Below are 17,377 nucleotides of genomic sequence, written 5' to 3'. Positions count from 1 at the left end.
TACTCTTTAAATTTTGGACCATATAGTTACATATCAAATCACTTAGGGCAGGAAAACGTGTCTTATTTCACTTGGTAATCCAGATATCTCCTGAAGGGAGTGTGATGCAAGGAGATTGTGTGTGTATATGTGTGTGTATCAGATGAACAAAAACATAAAATACTTCTAAGGATTTTTTCATTGTTTTACAGGTAAACTGCTTTACTCTCTGAAATCAGCATCAATCAAAACTAGATGGAACACAGCAACAATGTAACTTACTTTGTCCTCTTGGGCCTCACACAAAATCCAAAGGAGCGGAAAGTACTTTTTGTTATGTTCTTGTTCTTCTATATTTTGACCTTGCTGGGGAACCTGCTCATTGTCCTAACTGTAACCTTCAGTAAGACCCTGCACTCTCCAATGTACTTCTTTCTTGCTAATTTATCATTTGTGGACATCATTTATTCATCAGTCATTTCCACCACTTTGATTTCAAACTTATTCTTAGGAAAAGGTATGGTATCCTTCAAGTGGTGTATGTCTCAGCTCTTTGCAGAACACCTTTTAGGAGGGACACAGGTCACTCTTCTGTTGGTGATGGCCTTTGACCGCTATGTGGCCATCTGTAAGCCCTTGCATTATTTGCTTATCATGAGGCCATGGGTGTGTGTGGTGCTGGTGGTAGTCTCCTGGGCTGGAGGTTTTGTGCACTCTGCATTTCAACTTGGAATTATTTATGGGCTCCCTTTCTGTGGCCCCAATGTCATTGACCACTTTACATGTGACATGTACCCCTTATTAAAACTTGTCTGTGTTGACGCCTATGTCACTGGCCTCTTAGTGATTGCCAATGGGGGGCTGATGTGCTCTATTGTGTTTCTGCTCTTACTCGTGTCTTATGCTGTCATCTTCCACTCTCTGAAGAACCTGAGTCAGGAGGGGAGGCGGAAAGCTCTCTCCACCTGTGGTTCCCACATCACTGTGGTTGTCCTCTTCTTTGTCCCTTGTATTTTCATGTATGCAAGACCAGCTAAGACTTTCCCCATTGACAAGTCATTGAGTGTGTTTTACACTATTATAACCCCCATGCTGAACCCCTTCATCTACACTCTGAGAAACTCAGAGATGACAAATGCTATGAGGAAACTCTGGAAAAGAAGTCACATCAGGCTGGAAATCACTGAGTCTCCCACTACAAAGAGAAACATTTCACTATGAAGCTGTCTCCTTCAGAAGCATTGTTTACTTCAGAATTAAAACTGATGCCAATTTGCTCTGGTAATTTTGTTAAGTATAATTGAAGAATAGGATATAGGTTTTGACATTAACATATTTCCTCAGTGTATTGCTCATTCTACAGTGTGTTGTTTATCAGTGGACTTAGGAATTTTGGTGCACATATACTAGGAAGTCAATAAAAATATGATATCCAATTATGAATGAAATTTTTACAAGGATGTTTATTTAATTTTATATTAATTTTTAATAATGTTTTCACTTCACATATTTTATATAATTAAATTTTTAAATTTATTATTCTAATTTGTTATATATGACAGAAAAAAGCATTACAATTCATATTACACATATAGAGCACAATTTCCATATCTCTGGTTGTATACACAGTATATTGACACCATTTGTGTCTTCATACATGTACTTAGCATAATGGCATAATGATATCCATCCCATTCCACTGTCTTTTTTTTTTTTTTAAGAGAGAGTGAGAGAGGAGAGAGAGAGAGAGAATTTTTTTTAATATTTATTTTTTAGTTCTCGGCGGACACAACATCTTTGTTGGTATGTGGTGCTGAGGATCGAACCCGGGCCGCACGCATGCCAGGCGAACGCGCTACCGCTTTAGCCACATCCCCAGCCCCCCACCGTCTTTTTTACCCCCATTCCCCTTCCCTTTTTCTCCCACCTCTTTTCCCTATCTAGAGTTTGTCTATTCCTCCCATGCTCCCAGTATGAATGAGCCTCTTATGTCAGAGAAAACGTTCATCATTTGTTTTTTTGGGATTGGCCAACTTCACCCAGCATTATCTTCTCCGACTACATTCATTTACCTGCAAATTCCATGGTTTCATTCTCTTTTATTGCTGAGTAATATTTCATTATGCATATATACCACATTTTCTTTATCCATTAATCTACTGAAAGGCATGTGCATTGCTTCCACAGTTTAACTATTGTGAATTGTGCTACTATAAACATTGATGTATCTGTGTCCCTGTAGTATGCTGTTTTTAAGTCCTTTTGTTATAGATCGAGGAATGGGATAGTAAATATATTTATGAATAAAATTTTGTAGTATTACAAGGATGTTTGTTTAGTTTATCTATTTATTTATTTATTTATTTATTTATTTAGAGAGATAATTTTTTAATATCTATTTTTTGCTGGACACAACATCTTTATTTTATTTTTTTTAATGTGGTGCTGAGGATTGAACCAGGATCCCCACACATGCCAAGCGAGCACGCTACCACTTGAGCCACATCCCCAGCCCAATTTTTATATTTATTTTTAACAACTAAGTTTTTGTTTCTCATTTTATTTTTACTTTTTTGTTCATTTTCTATAATAGTTAAATGCTATATTTGTCTTATTTTTATATGATATTACTGGCATTTATAATTTTATTGGAATAATTTTGTTTTTAAACATATATGGAAAGCATAAGAAATATGAATGTTACAATGTAACCCTTTCAAAATTGTAAATCTGAAAAAAAGATATATGATGAATTACTCACTAGCATCTCCAGTACTCATCCCAGGTGCAGCGACAGTGTTTCTACGTTTCTTCAAGTTAAGAGAGCTTATCATTTGTGCAACATGGGTGAACTTGGAGTTTGTCCTGCTAAATGATATGAGCTGTACAAAGAAGAGAAATACTGCATAATGTCATTTATATGTGAATACTAAAATCTTCACACTCACAGAATCAGAAAAAAGAATGATGGTTGTCATAGCTGGAGTGTGAGAAAGCACTCATGTTGGTCCCAGAGTACCGAGTTTCATTTACAAGCTAAACAATTCTGGAGTTGATAGCATGGTAGCTATTATTTCTTTTGCTGTATTGTATACCTGATTCCTGGTAAGAGGGTAAGACTGATGTAACCTACTGCAAAAAGATTGAAGAAAACTTTAATTATGTGACATGATGGATATGTGAATTATAGTTGTCATTTCACAATGTGTCTGTATATCAGAATATCATGTTGTACACCCAAAACATGTATGATTCTTATTTGTCAGTCATAAATCAGTAGAACTAAAAAAATAAACTGAAGATGATACTACTATTACTGCTAATATATGATTACTATTTTATATGGTTGCATATATTGAGTAAAGCATCCATTGATTCTATTATTTTTAGTGGTGATTTATTTCTATTTTTTTCATCATAGTTTTTATTTAAAAATATCTTAGATTTAACATATTTTCAAACTTAGATAGAAGTTAAAAGATATTCTGTAGACCCTTCCCTGAAATTCCTCATGTACTAAAATTATTCCACATGTTTTTTTAATGTCTTGTCTCTATTTTTGTATCAGTACATATGAATATATATCTCATTATATATACATGTATGTCTCTAGACATATGCCAATATCGTTTTTTTATTGTACATTTCTCTCGGTCATTTATTTGTTTAGACTTTTTAAAAATATATTTTTAAGTTGTAGATGGACACAATATCTTTATCTATCTATCTATCTATCTATCTATCTATCTATCTATCTATTTATTTATTTATTTAGTGTTGTGCTGGGATCAAACCCAGTTCCTCCTGCATGCGAGGCAAGTGCTCAATCCCTGAGCCACAACCCTGCCCTTTGTATAGACTTTTTGATCGATTTTTCTTAAAGGAGTCAATTGTAGGCCTGATGAGCCTTTAGCCTTAAAACTCCAATACTTTCCAAAACTTAAGACACTATTGAATAACCACAGCACAGTGCAAAGTTAAGAAGTTGACACTGAGTCAATACTATTACACATCCACACAGCTTATTGCCCCTTCACCTACTGACCCAATGACATTCTCTTTGTGGCAAAATAGAACACAAGGTCACACAGTGCATTTTCCTGGTATATATAAAGCAAGGATTCCTTTCATATGAAACATTCCTGAGCCTTTCTTTTTTCTGTATGTCTGTATCCTTAAGTTTTTTTCAGGACTTGCCTCTGGAGTCCATCATAAATGTAACCTTGAAACAGCATTTTAAGAATGGATTGAAGCAACAAAACACCATATGTCTATATAAGCACTTTTTTTTTTTTTGCATGTGATAAGCTCAAAATCCACCACATGGCTCATGAAAAAACTCCACCTTGTAAAGTTTCATGCTACCTGTGAAGAGGCTGGATACCATTCAGGGTGCACAAAAGAACCCTAGAACTCCCCTTCTCACTCTTCAAAGACAGGCAGAGTACATGGCAGTTGTGTGGTGGAATTTTCTGTATGCTCCTGTTCAGGTTTGTGAGCTGTTACTTTAGGTTGAGGGCCAGATAATACCTTTATCAGGAGGTTTTGCATGAATTCCTCTTAGATACCACACATGTGGTCATCACTGTAGTCTGAACAGTTACTTGCAATGCCACATGTATTCACTGGTCTATGATTGTATCTTCTTTTGTGTATTCCTACCCTTGAAAAACAATTTTGAGCCAACTTTGAGTACACTCTGGAGGTACTTCCTTGAAACAACTTATAAATCATTTATTTCTCAGGTCCCAGCTGTGTACAGTGGTGCACACCTGTAATCCTAGAGGCTCTGGAAACTGAGGCAGGAGGAGCACAAGTTCAAAACCAACTTGAGCAACATAGTAGGGCCCTCAGCAAGGTAGCAAGAACAAGTCTCACATTAATATATAAGAAAAGGTTGGAGATGTGTGGCTTAGTGGTTAGGCACCCCTGAGTTCAATCCCTGGTTACAAAAATCAATAAATTAAATAAAGGTAATTTGTTTTTTAGGAAATTGTGTCCAGGTGTTTTCATGCATTATCTGATTCGGTCGATTCTCCATTTATTGACAAGAATCTCTTCTTGCTTTTGGATATTACACTATAGAAGAGAGAAAGTACAGTGAATGTATGTAACCCTGTTTATTCTAAAAGACTGAACAGAAAAATTTGAAGGGGTGAGAATCTACCCTATTTGAGCAGCCCAGGTTTTAACATTCTATCCAGTTTGACTGGTGTTTTCCCACAAAGGTTTTGAAGTGTTTCCTCCAACCAGAATAGTGGCAGGGGCGGCTTCTGTGTAGGGAGTGTGTTGTGGGTGCTGAAGTCTGCAGAGGGAGGTGCTGGTGGCAATGGGAGAGGCTGAGGCTGGAGGACAGGCAGGATGATGTCCTCTTCCCTCAGGTCACATGGTGCAGGAAACACTGTCTCCACTGTCTGTCCTCAGGGTTGTAGGAGCATCCTTGGTGAGTAGATTTCCATTTGTATCTCATGAGTTCCTGTTTTGACATGAAGACTCACAGAGGAGAAATTTTCTCTTTTAAAATAACTTGAAGAAAGAATCATGGAATTTTGCTTTTAAGCATGGCACCGACTTTGGGTTAAGATTCATTCCTTCACTTTAGGTTAAGGAAAAAAATATGTATGTACTCTCCCAACCTATTTTTTATAAAGTGGTATAGAATTAACCAATTATGCTTAAGAGCCTATTACATTTAACTTGTGATCTGTATTTTACCTATTTATAAAGGCTAAATAAATTTTCCAGTATTTGCTTATACTTTTTCTTGTAATGTTAATTTTGGCCATGATGGGGAAATACAGAGATTTGCACTCATATCTATAACAAGCACATAAGCCAGAGATAAAGACACAATGGTTTTGAACACATTTCATTTGACATTAGAAAACCATTAATGGGAAACATTGAGAGAGGGGATAAAAACAAGTTGATCTGTAGGACAGTCCCTCCCTGTTTCCTTTTGATATATTTCATGCTATTCCCACAGAGGAAAGAGAGATAAAGAAAAGGAGAGAGCCAGAGAGAGAGAGACAGAGAGAGAGACACGTGCAAGCAGGAGCAATATAAGGAGGGCCATGGAGAATTTCCCCTAAATTATTCAGCACTGTGCCTGCATTTAAGGAAACTACCTCAGCAACCAAAGACCTAGCCAGAGAGAAGAGTGCCGCATTTGCTGGGCCTAGGACAATGTCTATTTTCACCAGCTGGACTGGAAGCCTCACAGGACAGGGGCGGATCTTGGGCTGAGTACTTCCAAAGATCTTTGCTCAATAGTGGGATGTTATTAGACTTACAATGGACATTTCTCTAGCTTCGTAAAATATAAGAAGAGTATTTCAAAAATGATGAATAGAAAAACATACAAACATCACATTATTCCCAAACAACTTCATTGTAACAGATAAACTTTCAAGAATATGTATAGATGTGATGATGCCTAGTACTTACCACGGTAGAACAATAAATTCTGACATCCAATACAAAAATACAAGGCATGAAAAAAGCACTTAACCATGCCCTTTAGGAGAATAAATAAATCATGGAATACTACTCAGAACTGACACACATATTTCATTAGCCTAAAGGGTTTTGAAAGAAATTGTAATTCTATACTATACGTTAAAAAATTAGACATATGAAAGATAAAAGATAATCCAATCTGAATTTTCTAAAGAGGCAAAAGTTACACTACTTACAGTAAAAAAAAAATAGGATATGGGAATAATAGCACATTAGTGCAATAGATTTCAAAAGATACACTAAAACTATTCAAAATAAAACATATCAAAATACAAAACAGGACACACATGGTAAGTTGCTGAACCAGTACAACTGACTTCATAAATACATAATTTCAGATGTGGAAGAAAAACAGTATCAGAACATACAAAAATATTTAAAGAAATAATGAAAGAAATATTTTTAAAATGTATAAAAATATTTTTTAAAAATTCGATAGACTTCACAAATACTGACCCAAGAAGCTGCTTGAAGGTAAGCATAAAGAGCATAAAGAAAACATGTTAAAGCACTTCCTATACAAGTTACTCAAAGTCAATAAGAAGGAGAAAATGTTAAAAGTTGATTAAGATAATGGTGCTCTCATGGTTCTCATTACAAAATGTTAAGGAAAATCATTCTAGCTCATGAAAAATGATCCTAGGTGATACTATCAGTGTATACAACCAGATGAAAGTAGTAACTGCATGAACAAATTTTTAAGATTTTTGTTATTATTTAAATCCCTTTAAATATACCTGATTAAGATAACATATTATGGGTTTTCAAATATATGTAATTTGACGATAATGCCATAATGGCTCAGAAGGAAAATAATTTTACTATTCTGAGTTCTTATAAAATACATAGTGTTATAATAGTATCACCTGCTGTTAGGGTGAAATTATAATTTATAAGCCCCCCAAAGTAAGAGTTATGTCAATAAGTAAAATAGGAAGATAAAAAAATAATCCAAAGGAGACATAAAATGAAAAAAAACATACAAAGCACATAGAAAAATGGCAAGATGATAAGTTTAAAATGAACTTTACCACTAAGTACATAAAATGTAAATAATCTAAATACCATGATAAAATGCAAAGTTTGCAGACTCCATAAGAATAACAAGACTCGTTTATATTCCCCCTATAAGAAACACACTTTAAATATAAGACATCGAATATATTTGGAATTTTGGTAGTTCATAACTTCCTGTGGAATAATTAATTGAATTCAGATTAAAATTTATTTTACTTGATGCTAATTCAGTTGTTTATTGTTGTATTATAATTGATAAAACTCATATTTTTTAAACTTTCTTTGGTCTCTTTGTGTCAGTTCTAAGTTTGAGATTTGTGCTTCTGTCACTATTGTGATTAGAATAGATAGTGACTTATTCAATTGCTCATTAGTTATTAACTTGTGATCCAATACCAAATATATATTACTATTATTTGAATCTGGAATGTCCTCGAAGGGCAAAGAGAAGTTGGTTCCTTGCTATTGGAAGATGGCTAACACGTGTAGAGGTGAGGCCTACAGGTAAAGTTCAACCGTGGGAGGTTTTAGGTGGTTGACAGGGATGTTCTTGAAAAGGACTGTGGAACCCTGATCTCTTCCTCTCTTTCATTTTTGTATTTCATAAATTCTGTGGGCAATTTGCTCTGCATCTTGTTCCCCACTATGATGTGTTGCTTCACCAAAAGCCCAAAGCAAAGAGGCTAATTGGTGATGGACTAAAATATCTAAAATGGTGAGCCTAAATAAACCTTTTCTGTTATTAAGTTGAATTGGCTCAGGGACTTGTTATAGTAGTGGAAAACAAACAGGTATGATAGCTCTAAGTTTTTTCTAATGGAGGAAACCATTTTTATCTTATTTTGTTCTCCTACCTATTTTAGCTTAGGCTAATTTATGGGGTTTTTTTCTAACATTTTTAGTTGAAAATTTCTTAGTCTCTTCTTTACTTTTTAAATAATGTAAACTCTTATGGCCTTCAATTTTCCTCTGAGCACTGGTAATTGTATCACATTGTTTGAGATAGGGTTTTCCTTTGAAGAATTCTGTACATATTAGAATTTTGGTTTCAATTTCCTCTTTAAGAAAACAGTTTTTAAAGATGGGATTGTTGGCTTTAATATCTAAAAAATAACAATTGGCCTCTATTCACTTTGTCATTTATTTCTAGATTATTTTAACAGGCATGTTAAATATTCTTACTTAACAAAATAAAAGTATATTAGATACTTCTGTGTACCAGATACTGTATGAGCACTCTACACATATTTTACTGTATTATAAAAACTTTAATCACAATAATTCCTTTCATTTCACAGAATAAAGATGTTTATAGGTTTAAAAAACTTTCTCAGAGTTATAAAATAATAATAAGAATAGTTAACCATAATCAAGTCTCAAAACCTGTTTGCAGTCTTGCAACTTAAAATCCATAATAGGATACGTTCAAAATGGTATTATTACTCCATCTTAACTCACATTTTGGCCTGACTGAAGTTCAGGTCCAAATTTATCTTATCTCCTAGTATTTGTATGCTTCCTGATTCTGATTAACTCTTACAATTTTTTAAAAACATACCAAACTTTATTTTTAGAGCAGTTTTACAATCAAAGAAAGGTGAGCAGAAAGACTTTATATATAACCTCTGTCCCCAACAAAGTAGCCTACCCTACTCTCTTAGTCCATTTCTGTAACTGTAATAGAATAACTGAGGCTGATAAATTCATAAACAACAGAGGTTAATTGTCCTAGGGTCCACAGAAGCTGGGAAGCCCAAGAGCCGAACACAGGCATCTTGAGATGGCCGGTAGAAAAAGCAGGAGAGGGCAAGAATGAGACAGCAAAGGAGGGCTGAGCTCACCTTTGTCAGGAACCTGCTCTTGTGATAAACAACCAACTCCCACAGTAACAGCATTAACCCAGTGGATATCTCCTCCCTTGAGGGTTCTACCTCTCAACACTGTTGCATTGTTCTAGCTCAAGAAGTTTATGGGTCTCTCTTAAACCATAGAAGACACTATTAAATTCCTACACCATGGTGGTACATTACAATTAATTAATCAGTAATGACACAACAGTATCTTTCAAAGTCCCTTTTTTTTTACATCAGGGTGCACTGTTGATTCTTGATGTTGTGCTTTCTGTGGACTTGGAAAAATGTATAAGACATGCATCTCTATTGTGGTATCATAGAAGAGTTTCAGTGAAGAAAAAGTCTTCTGTGATCTTCTGTGATCCACCCAGGCATCTCCCTTCCTCCAAACCCTGACAACTAGTGATGTTTTCACTTTCTCTACATTGTTGCACTTTCTAGAATGTCGTATGATTGGGACCATACAATATGTAGCCTTTTCAGACTGGTCTCATTCACTTAGCTATATCCTGTGAGGTTTCCTCTATGTCTGCTCTTGGATTAGTTGCTCATTTCTTTCAAATAAATGAATTATATTTCATTATCTGGATGGACCACAGTGTATTTATCCACTCATATCCTGAAAAGCATCATTGTAGCTTCTATGCTTTGGCAACTATGAATAAGGATTTTATAAACATTTGAGTGTCTCTTTCTGTAAGGGCTACATTTTTGGCTCATTTGGATAAATGCAAAGGCGCCCAGTTACTTGGCTGTGTGGTGAGAGTGCTTGGATTCATATAGAACTGCCAGTTTTCCAGAGAGGCTGACATCTTTGTCTATCCTTTTTTTCTATTTGTCTACTCTTTCTTCAATACTACACTGTCTTGATTTCATAGTTTATACTGTATTGAAATTGGGTATTGTTAATTCTCCATTTTTATTCTTACCCTCAGTATTGGGTTGCTCATTCTGAGCCTTTTGCCTCACCATGTGAACCTCAGAATTAACTTGTCAACATCTACTAAATAATGTGATAGTTTGATTGGAATTTCGTTTGTTCTGAAGATCTAGCTGGGAAGAATTAACCTCTTAGTGATGCTGTTTGAATCTTTCTTTCCATGAACAGTTAGTAAGTCTCATCCATGCTTTGATATTTTCCTTATATAGATCTTGTAACATATTTTGTTAAATATATGCTTAAGTATTCCATGTTGGAAAGTATTAAAGTAAATGGTATTTAATTTCAGCATCCTCTTGTTTGTGGCTGCTGTATAGGAAAAGGAATGCCATTTGTACACTTTATATCCTGTAGTTACTTATTCCAGAGTTTTTACACTTTTTTTTTTTTGTACTAGGGATTGAACTTGGGGGCACTCAACCACTGAGCCGCATCCCCAGCCCTATTTTGTATTTTATTTAGAGACAGGGTCTCACTGAGTTGTTTAGCGCCTCCTCATTGCTGAGGCTGGCTTTGAACCCAAGATCTTCCTGTCTGATCCTTTGAAGTTGCTGGGATTATAGGCATGCATCATCGTGCCCAGCAGATTTTTGTACACTTTTGATTTTTTTTAATAAAGTCTTCATAGATTATCATGTTATTTTTAAACAAAGATGGATTTATTAAATAAGCATGCATTTCTTTCGATATTGTGCCTGATCACATTTGTGAGCACTGGAAGTACAATGTTGAAAAGCAGTGGTGAGAGGAAGAATCTTTGCCTGTACCTTACCTTACAACGAAGCTTTCTGGTTTCTCACTGCTGAGGATGGTATCAATTATAGGCTATTTTGTAGGTTTGCTTTATTAAGTTTAGGAAATTTTCTTCTATTCCTAGTTTACTGAGAATTCGTTTTTTAAACAGGTGAGTGTTGAATTTTTAAAATGCTTTAAGTGCAACTGTTAATATAGCCATGATATTTTTTTTATCCTTGTTCTTTGTTTTAATTTATTGCATTAATTGGTATTTGAATTCTAACCCAGCCTTAGGTATCAAGGCTATATCTCAGTTGGTCATGGTGTTTGATTCTTTTATGCACTATCAGATTGAATTTGCTAATGTTTTTTTTTTTTTTGAGAATTTTTGTTGAACCAGAAACTGGAAGTCCCCCTTACTCTTATTTGAAGAGAACCTTAATAATTTCAAATTCCTTAATAGGATATGTAATGTCCTGAGGTTTTGCTGTTGTCATTTCTTGAAATTTACTTTGTTCTGCTCACTATAATTTGTTGTTCCCATTGTTAATTTGTGACTGTATTACAAGATATAAACCCAATGCAATCAGTGATCTGATCTTCCGTTTCATTAAATTTTATATCTCCAGTTAATAGCATACACTATGAAATAAATAGATATTATAAGGTTGTTTTAAAAAAATGGATAAATAGATAAATAGCTAGTTATCATAACTACATGAATCTTGAAAAAATATCCCCAAAGAAATAATGAGATATAATTATTAGATAAATGGGAAAAAAAACTTGATCTGGCAGTGTGGTAATAAGTGATAAGTTCATCAGTTCATCTAAATGAACTGATGTATTATTTTTGCCAATTGTCACTCTGTCAATTTTCCCATGTTTCTGAAATATTTTTGTTACATTTTCTTGACCATAATAATGTAATTAATCTATTGGCATGTTTACATGTTTAAACTTGTGGGAATTCCCAGTGAAACTGATTAAGGAAGACTCGCTTTGGATACATTCCAGTTGCAGGACTCCATGATGACTGTGGTTTCTGGTATAAGACCTATAGTGATCTTCATTTTTGTCAGGTAAAAAATGCTGTCCTTTTAAAGCCTGATATAATCACTTAAAAAGATGCTTCAGTAGGCTTAAAGCATGATCTATATGAATCACAATAATGCTGTCTGGTAGTTATTACTAACGTTCCTGAAAGAGAACTTAAAGAGAAAATATTCCTTTTTTTAAAAAAAAGCTAGTTGTTATCTTCCTACATGAACATGTGATTTGTTTACATTTTTGAGAAATTATGCTATTATGGAAGTTTTTACTTTTTGTATTCTCAACGTGGAATTCCTTTGAAATACATCTACAATGCTGGTGATGATTTTCTGCAAACCTTAGAAGATTCTGGTGACAATGGACAGACATAGATGTTGTTTTAAATATATCAACAGGAATAATACAGACTTTTTCCTTCTGTGTGTATCCTGGGTTGAAAAGGGACTTCCAGCCCTTTACTAATGAAACAAAAAGTCATCATTCAAACTACAGACAAGATTCCAAAAGTAAGACCTTAATGATTGATAGAAAAAAACTAGAATTTGAAAAAGTGTGTAATTTTCAGTACGTAGGAAATTCTATCACTTGATTTTGCAAGAATTAAAATTGTGGGAAAAACTTCTGAAGGCAGATCATGGCTGATGAGTTCATAAATGAGAGTTGCCATGAATAAATTTAAAAATTAAAAGAATGAATTCTGCAACCATTTTCTATCCTCAGGATTTGTGCTTCATCTGGAACAGTAGAAGTAACAAGGTAATTGCTCAGTCAGCACCAAGATTGCATCCACTGAATACACAATCCTGGTGCAGACTCAGCTTTAATGAGAATGTGAACACTTTGTGATGCCTGGAAGTTCACCTAATTAGGTTGATGTGACGGAAGGTAAGTGGTATGTACACACTAGTTGGTTGAATAAACAAATGAAAGATTGCATGTAGAACACACCTTTCTTCAATATATACCTTTATTTTAGAGTTTGTGCTTATGTGGTTTCTGAAGTTAGGGTCTCCTAAAAAATAGATGGAAATACAGTGGTGGAAAATCATTAGGGATATTTGAGCACTAGTGAAAGACTGGAGCAGATGAGCATGGAGAATTGTAAGAGATGAATTTGGGGAGGTAACAGAATTGTGTAATTTAAAGTCAGGGAGGTGATGAATATATAATTGAGTGTGTGATAAAAATCTCCTGTAGGATTTTGAGGAAGGAAGTGATATGATCTGAAGAAGATTAAAAAGACAATTTGTGTTGCTTTGGGAAAATGGCTTGTTAAAGTACAAGATGAACGTAGGAAGAATTGGCAAGTGGCTGTTGCAGTAGATCAGGGATGTAGTTGGTTGCAGTGAGAATGATCAGATTTACAGTACATCTACTAAGGCAAGAGAGTTTGTTAAGTGTATAAATAAATAACATGAAAGGAATAATGAATGGGTGTCCATTATGTGTCAAAATGTCAGAATTGGGACTAAAAAGTTGAGTGGAAGGAGAAGCCTTTTTATTAGATAAAGGAATCCTCAGAAAGAATCGATTTATCATGAAAAAATAATTAAAAATTTACTTTTGTAAATAATAAATGGATATACAATTGGAGATGTGAATTAAATAGTTGCAGATACCCTTTTAAGTTAAGAGAGAGACAGTGGTGAAGACAGACAATTCCCTGGTTCTTCCAGAATTTGCAGGTTAGGAAAATGGGGACTGTGGGCTGGGGATGTGGCTCAAGCGGTAGCAAGCTCGCCTGGCATGCGAGCGGCCTGGGTTCGATCCTCAGCACCACATACCAACAAAGATGTTGTGTCCGCCGAGAACTAAAAAATAAATATTAAAAATTCTCTCTCTCTCTCTCTCTCTCTCTCTCTCTCTCTCTCTCTCTCTGTGTGTCTCTCTCTTTAAAAAAAAGAAAATGGGGAATGTCTAAGTAAAGACCCTAAAAGGAGGATTCAACCACTCAGTAGTACATATGAAAATGTGACAACTACTAATCACACATTGTGTTACATGAAACAACTCTTGTTTTATTTAATTCAGTTACCCCTACTTTTTCCTTCTAATGCATGTTGAGGCCCTAACCTTCACTACTACATGATGTGAATGTTTTGTGTGTAGGTTCTTTGCAGAGATCAAGAAGTTAAAATAAGTTCATTAGGGTGGTCATTATTCCAATAGGATTGATGTCCTATGAGAAGGGAAAGTTTGGATGTAGGGAGGACAACACGTGAACACAAAACTGGTATCTGTGAGCCAAGGAGAAAGGCCTGGGTCAGTGCTTTTCCTCAATATCTTCTGAAGGAACCAATACAGCACAGGTCTTGAGTTTGAATTTATGGCATGTCAAACTCTGAAACAACAGATTTCTGTTAACCAGTTTGTGCTGTTTTATTACAGCAGCTCTAACAAGAGAATATGGATTTTGCTACTGGGAAGTGGGGTGCAGCTACAAAAATACCTCAAAGAGTAGAAGTAGCTCTGGGATGGGTAATGGGTAGATGGTTGGGGAAGAGTTGTGATTCATGATAGAAAGAGCCTCTATGAAGAGACTACGGGTGTAACTATGAACATCAAAAGGTGGTTCTGGTGAGGGATCTGAAAGAGAAAAGGAGTACTGCACAGAAAGCCTCTCATGTGCTAGAGAACACACACATCATCATGAACAGAATCCTCCTAGAAATATGAATGGCAGGGTACTTCTGGTTGAGGTGTCCAGGGGATAAGAGATGATTGGAGAGGGAAGGAAAAGCTGTCATTGTTAATGATTTACAGTCATAGAACTAGAAATGAATGTACTGACTTTTGGTCTATCGTTTTACATTTTATTTTAGCCACTATAAATATAAAAATGACTTTAAGTGAATCTCTGGTATTACACCTTTGTGACATCATGTGGGGTGCATTTTCTCATGAAATTCATTTTTCATTCCTTTTTGTTATTTCCCACCTCCTTTAATTGCATAAAGTATGGCTTCCTGTGAGAAGTCTTGCCATAATCCAGTTGATTTATCAATTGCAGCACAATGAACTGATAGCATGACATAAATAATTCACTTATTATGGCCACGATCATGTTTTACTGTAAATCTTGATCCCATCACTACATATGGAATCACTTGGGGAAGGAAATGCTATCTTACTTCACTGTGCCTGATATGTGCAACAGATAGCTTGCCACAAATTGATGCTTCTCATTCATATTTTAGAGGATTAATGAATGAAGACTGAAATTATAATACTTCTAAGGAATTTCTTCTTTTTTGTTTTTTAGGTGAACTGCTTTAGTATCTGGAATCAGCACCAATAAAAGACTAGATGGAACATAGGAACAATGTAACTTACTTTGTCCTCTTGGGCCTCACACAAAATCCAAAGGTGCAGAAAGTACTTTTTGTTATGTTCTTGCTTTTCTACATCTTGACCATGGTGGGAAATCTGCTCATTGTGATGACCATAACCTTCAGCAAGACCCTGGGCTCACCAATGTACTTCTTTCTTGCTAGCTTATCTTTTATGGATGCAATTTATTCTACAGCTATTTCCCCCCAAATGATTTCCCACTTGTTCTTTAGAGAAAATATCATATCCTTCAAGAATTGTATGACCCAGCTTTTTACAGGACACTTTTTTGCTGGGGCAGAGGTCTTTCTTCTGTTGGTGATGGCCTATGACTGCTATGTGGCCATCTGTAAGCCCCTACACTATTTGGTTATCATGAGGCCATGGGTATGTGTTGTGCTGCTGGTAGTTTCCTGGGTTGGAGGTTTTTTGCACTCAATAATTCAGTTGGGCACTATTTATGGGCTCCCATTCTGTGGCCCCAATGTCATTGATCATTTCATATGTGACATGTACCCTTTATTGAAACTTGTCTGTGTTGACACCTATGTCATTGGTCTCTTAGTGATTGCCAATGGGGGACTCATCTGCACAACTGTGTTTCTGCTCTTACTAGTGTCTTATGCTGTCATCTTCCACTCTCTGAAGAACCTGAGTCAGGAGGGGAGGTGGAAAGCTCTCTCCACCTGTGGCTCCCACATCACTGTGGTTGTCCTCTTCTTTGTCCCCTGTATTTTCATATATGCACGACCAGCCAAGACTTTGCCCATTGACAAGTTATTGAGTGTGTTTTACCTGGTCATAACCCCCATGTTGAACCCCTTCATCTACACTCTGAGAAACTCAGAGATGACAAATGCTATGAAGAAACTCTGGGGAGGAAGAGTCACATCATGTAGTAAATGAGTGAGTTGCCCGCTCTAAGGAGAGTCATTTTATCATAAAACTATCTTCTTAGGAAGCATAACATTTGTAAAGCTGATGTTAACTTCCTTTCCCTCTAAATTTCTGGTAAATACAATTAAGGAATTGAATATGTGCTTGTACCACTAATAGTTTCCCTACTGTAATGTACACTTTATAATGTCTTGTTGATCACTACTGGACAGTTCTAATGCACATATAATACATTGTCTATGACAATATGTAGTAAATTAATGAATAAAATTTTGGAATCATTGCACTGATGTCATTTAATTTTTGCATTTATTTGTATTCCTCACTTTGGTATTCCTTATCTTATTTTTAGACTTCCTTTTATGTTGATTCTTTTTATTGTTTTAATATTTAAATGCTATATAAACTTATGTTCATTTGTTTTCAGTAGTGTATGTAAATTTTAGTACTGTAAATTTACCTGGTAAAGTAAAAAATGGAATGCTTCACACTAACATTAAAAGTAGAACCCTCACAACATGATAAATGGTAGAAATATACTCTCCCTCATCAGAATCTCTCAGTGCTAAGTCTCAGATGCAGGTAGTAAATTGTTTTTCTGTTTCTTCAAATAAGGGGTCTTATCATTTGTGACAACTGGGGTGACACTGGAGGACATTATGCTAAGTGATATAGACTGGACATAGAAAGACAAATACTACATGATATCATTTACATATAGAATTAAAAGTAGCACAGTCCTGGGACAGAGAGCAGGATATTGGTTGTCACAGGCTGGAAGGTGAGGGGACAGTGATGTTTTTCAAAAGGTGAAAAGTTTATTATGATAGAAAATGTCTTATTATAGGTGTTATTTCTGCTGTATTATTAATTACAGTTACCATGCACTAGACATGATAGTTAATAACACTAATTATATACTTGATATTTGATAATAGTGTAGATATGTGTTCTCATCACAAAACTATTACATAAATACAATGCACTAATGAAGACATTTTAAAAAAAGATGTTAAAAGAAGTCATTAAGACTGATGGAAAATGAGATCAGGCC

The 17,377-nt window shown here is 35.2% G+C and overlaps 2 protein-coding genes across 2 annotated transcripts; both read left to right on the top strand.

Annotated features, from left to right (window-relative positions):
* The first annotated feature begins 234 nt into the window (after nucleotides 1-234).
* Nucleotides 235-1,200, top strand: LOC113175089 (olfactory receptor 4A47-like). The gene has a single exon (XM_026379252.2). It carries the CDS (start codon nucleotides 235-237, stop codon nucleotides 1,198-1,200), a length of 966 nt encoding a protein of 321 aa, XP_026235037.2.
* A 14,199-nt stretch (nucleotides 1,201-15,399) lies between these two features.
* LOC144254228 (olfactory receptor 4A47-like) lies at nucleotides 15,400-16,332 on the top strand. Its single transcript, XM_077797241.1, has one exon. The coding sequence runs from the start codon at nucleotides 15,403-15,405 to the stop codon at nucleotides 16,330-16,332; it is 930 nt and encodes a 309-aa protein (XP_077653367.1). The 5' UTR covers nucleotides 15,400-15,402.
* The last annotated feature ends 1,045 nt before the right edge of the window (nucleotides 16,333-17,377 follow it).

The sequence above is a fragment of the Urocitellus parryii genome, chromosome 4 (assembly GCF_045843805.1).
Source record: "Urocitellus parryii isolate mUroPar1 chromosome 4, mUroPar1.hap1, whole genome shotgun sequence".
NCBI classification, from domain to species: domain Eukaryota; kingdom Metazoa; phylum Chordata; class Mammalia; order Rodentia; family Sciuridae; genus Urocitellus; species Urocitellus parryii.
The sequence above is the reverse complement of the archived record's forward strand: the minus strand, read 5'-3'. Positions and strand labels throughout refer to the sequence as shown.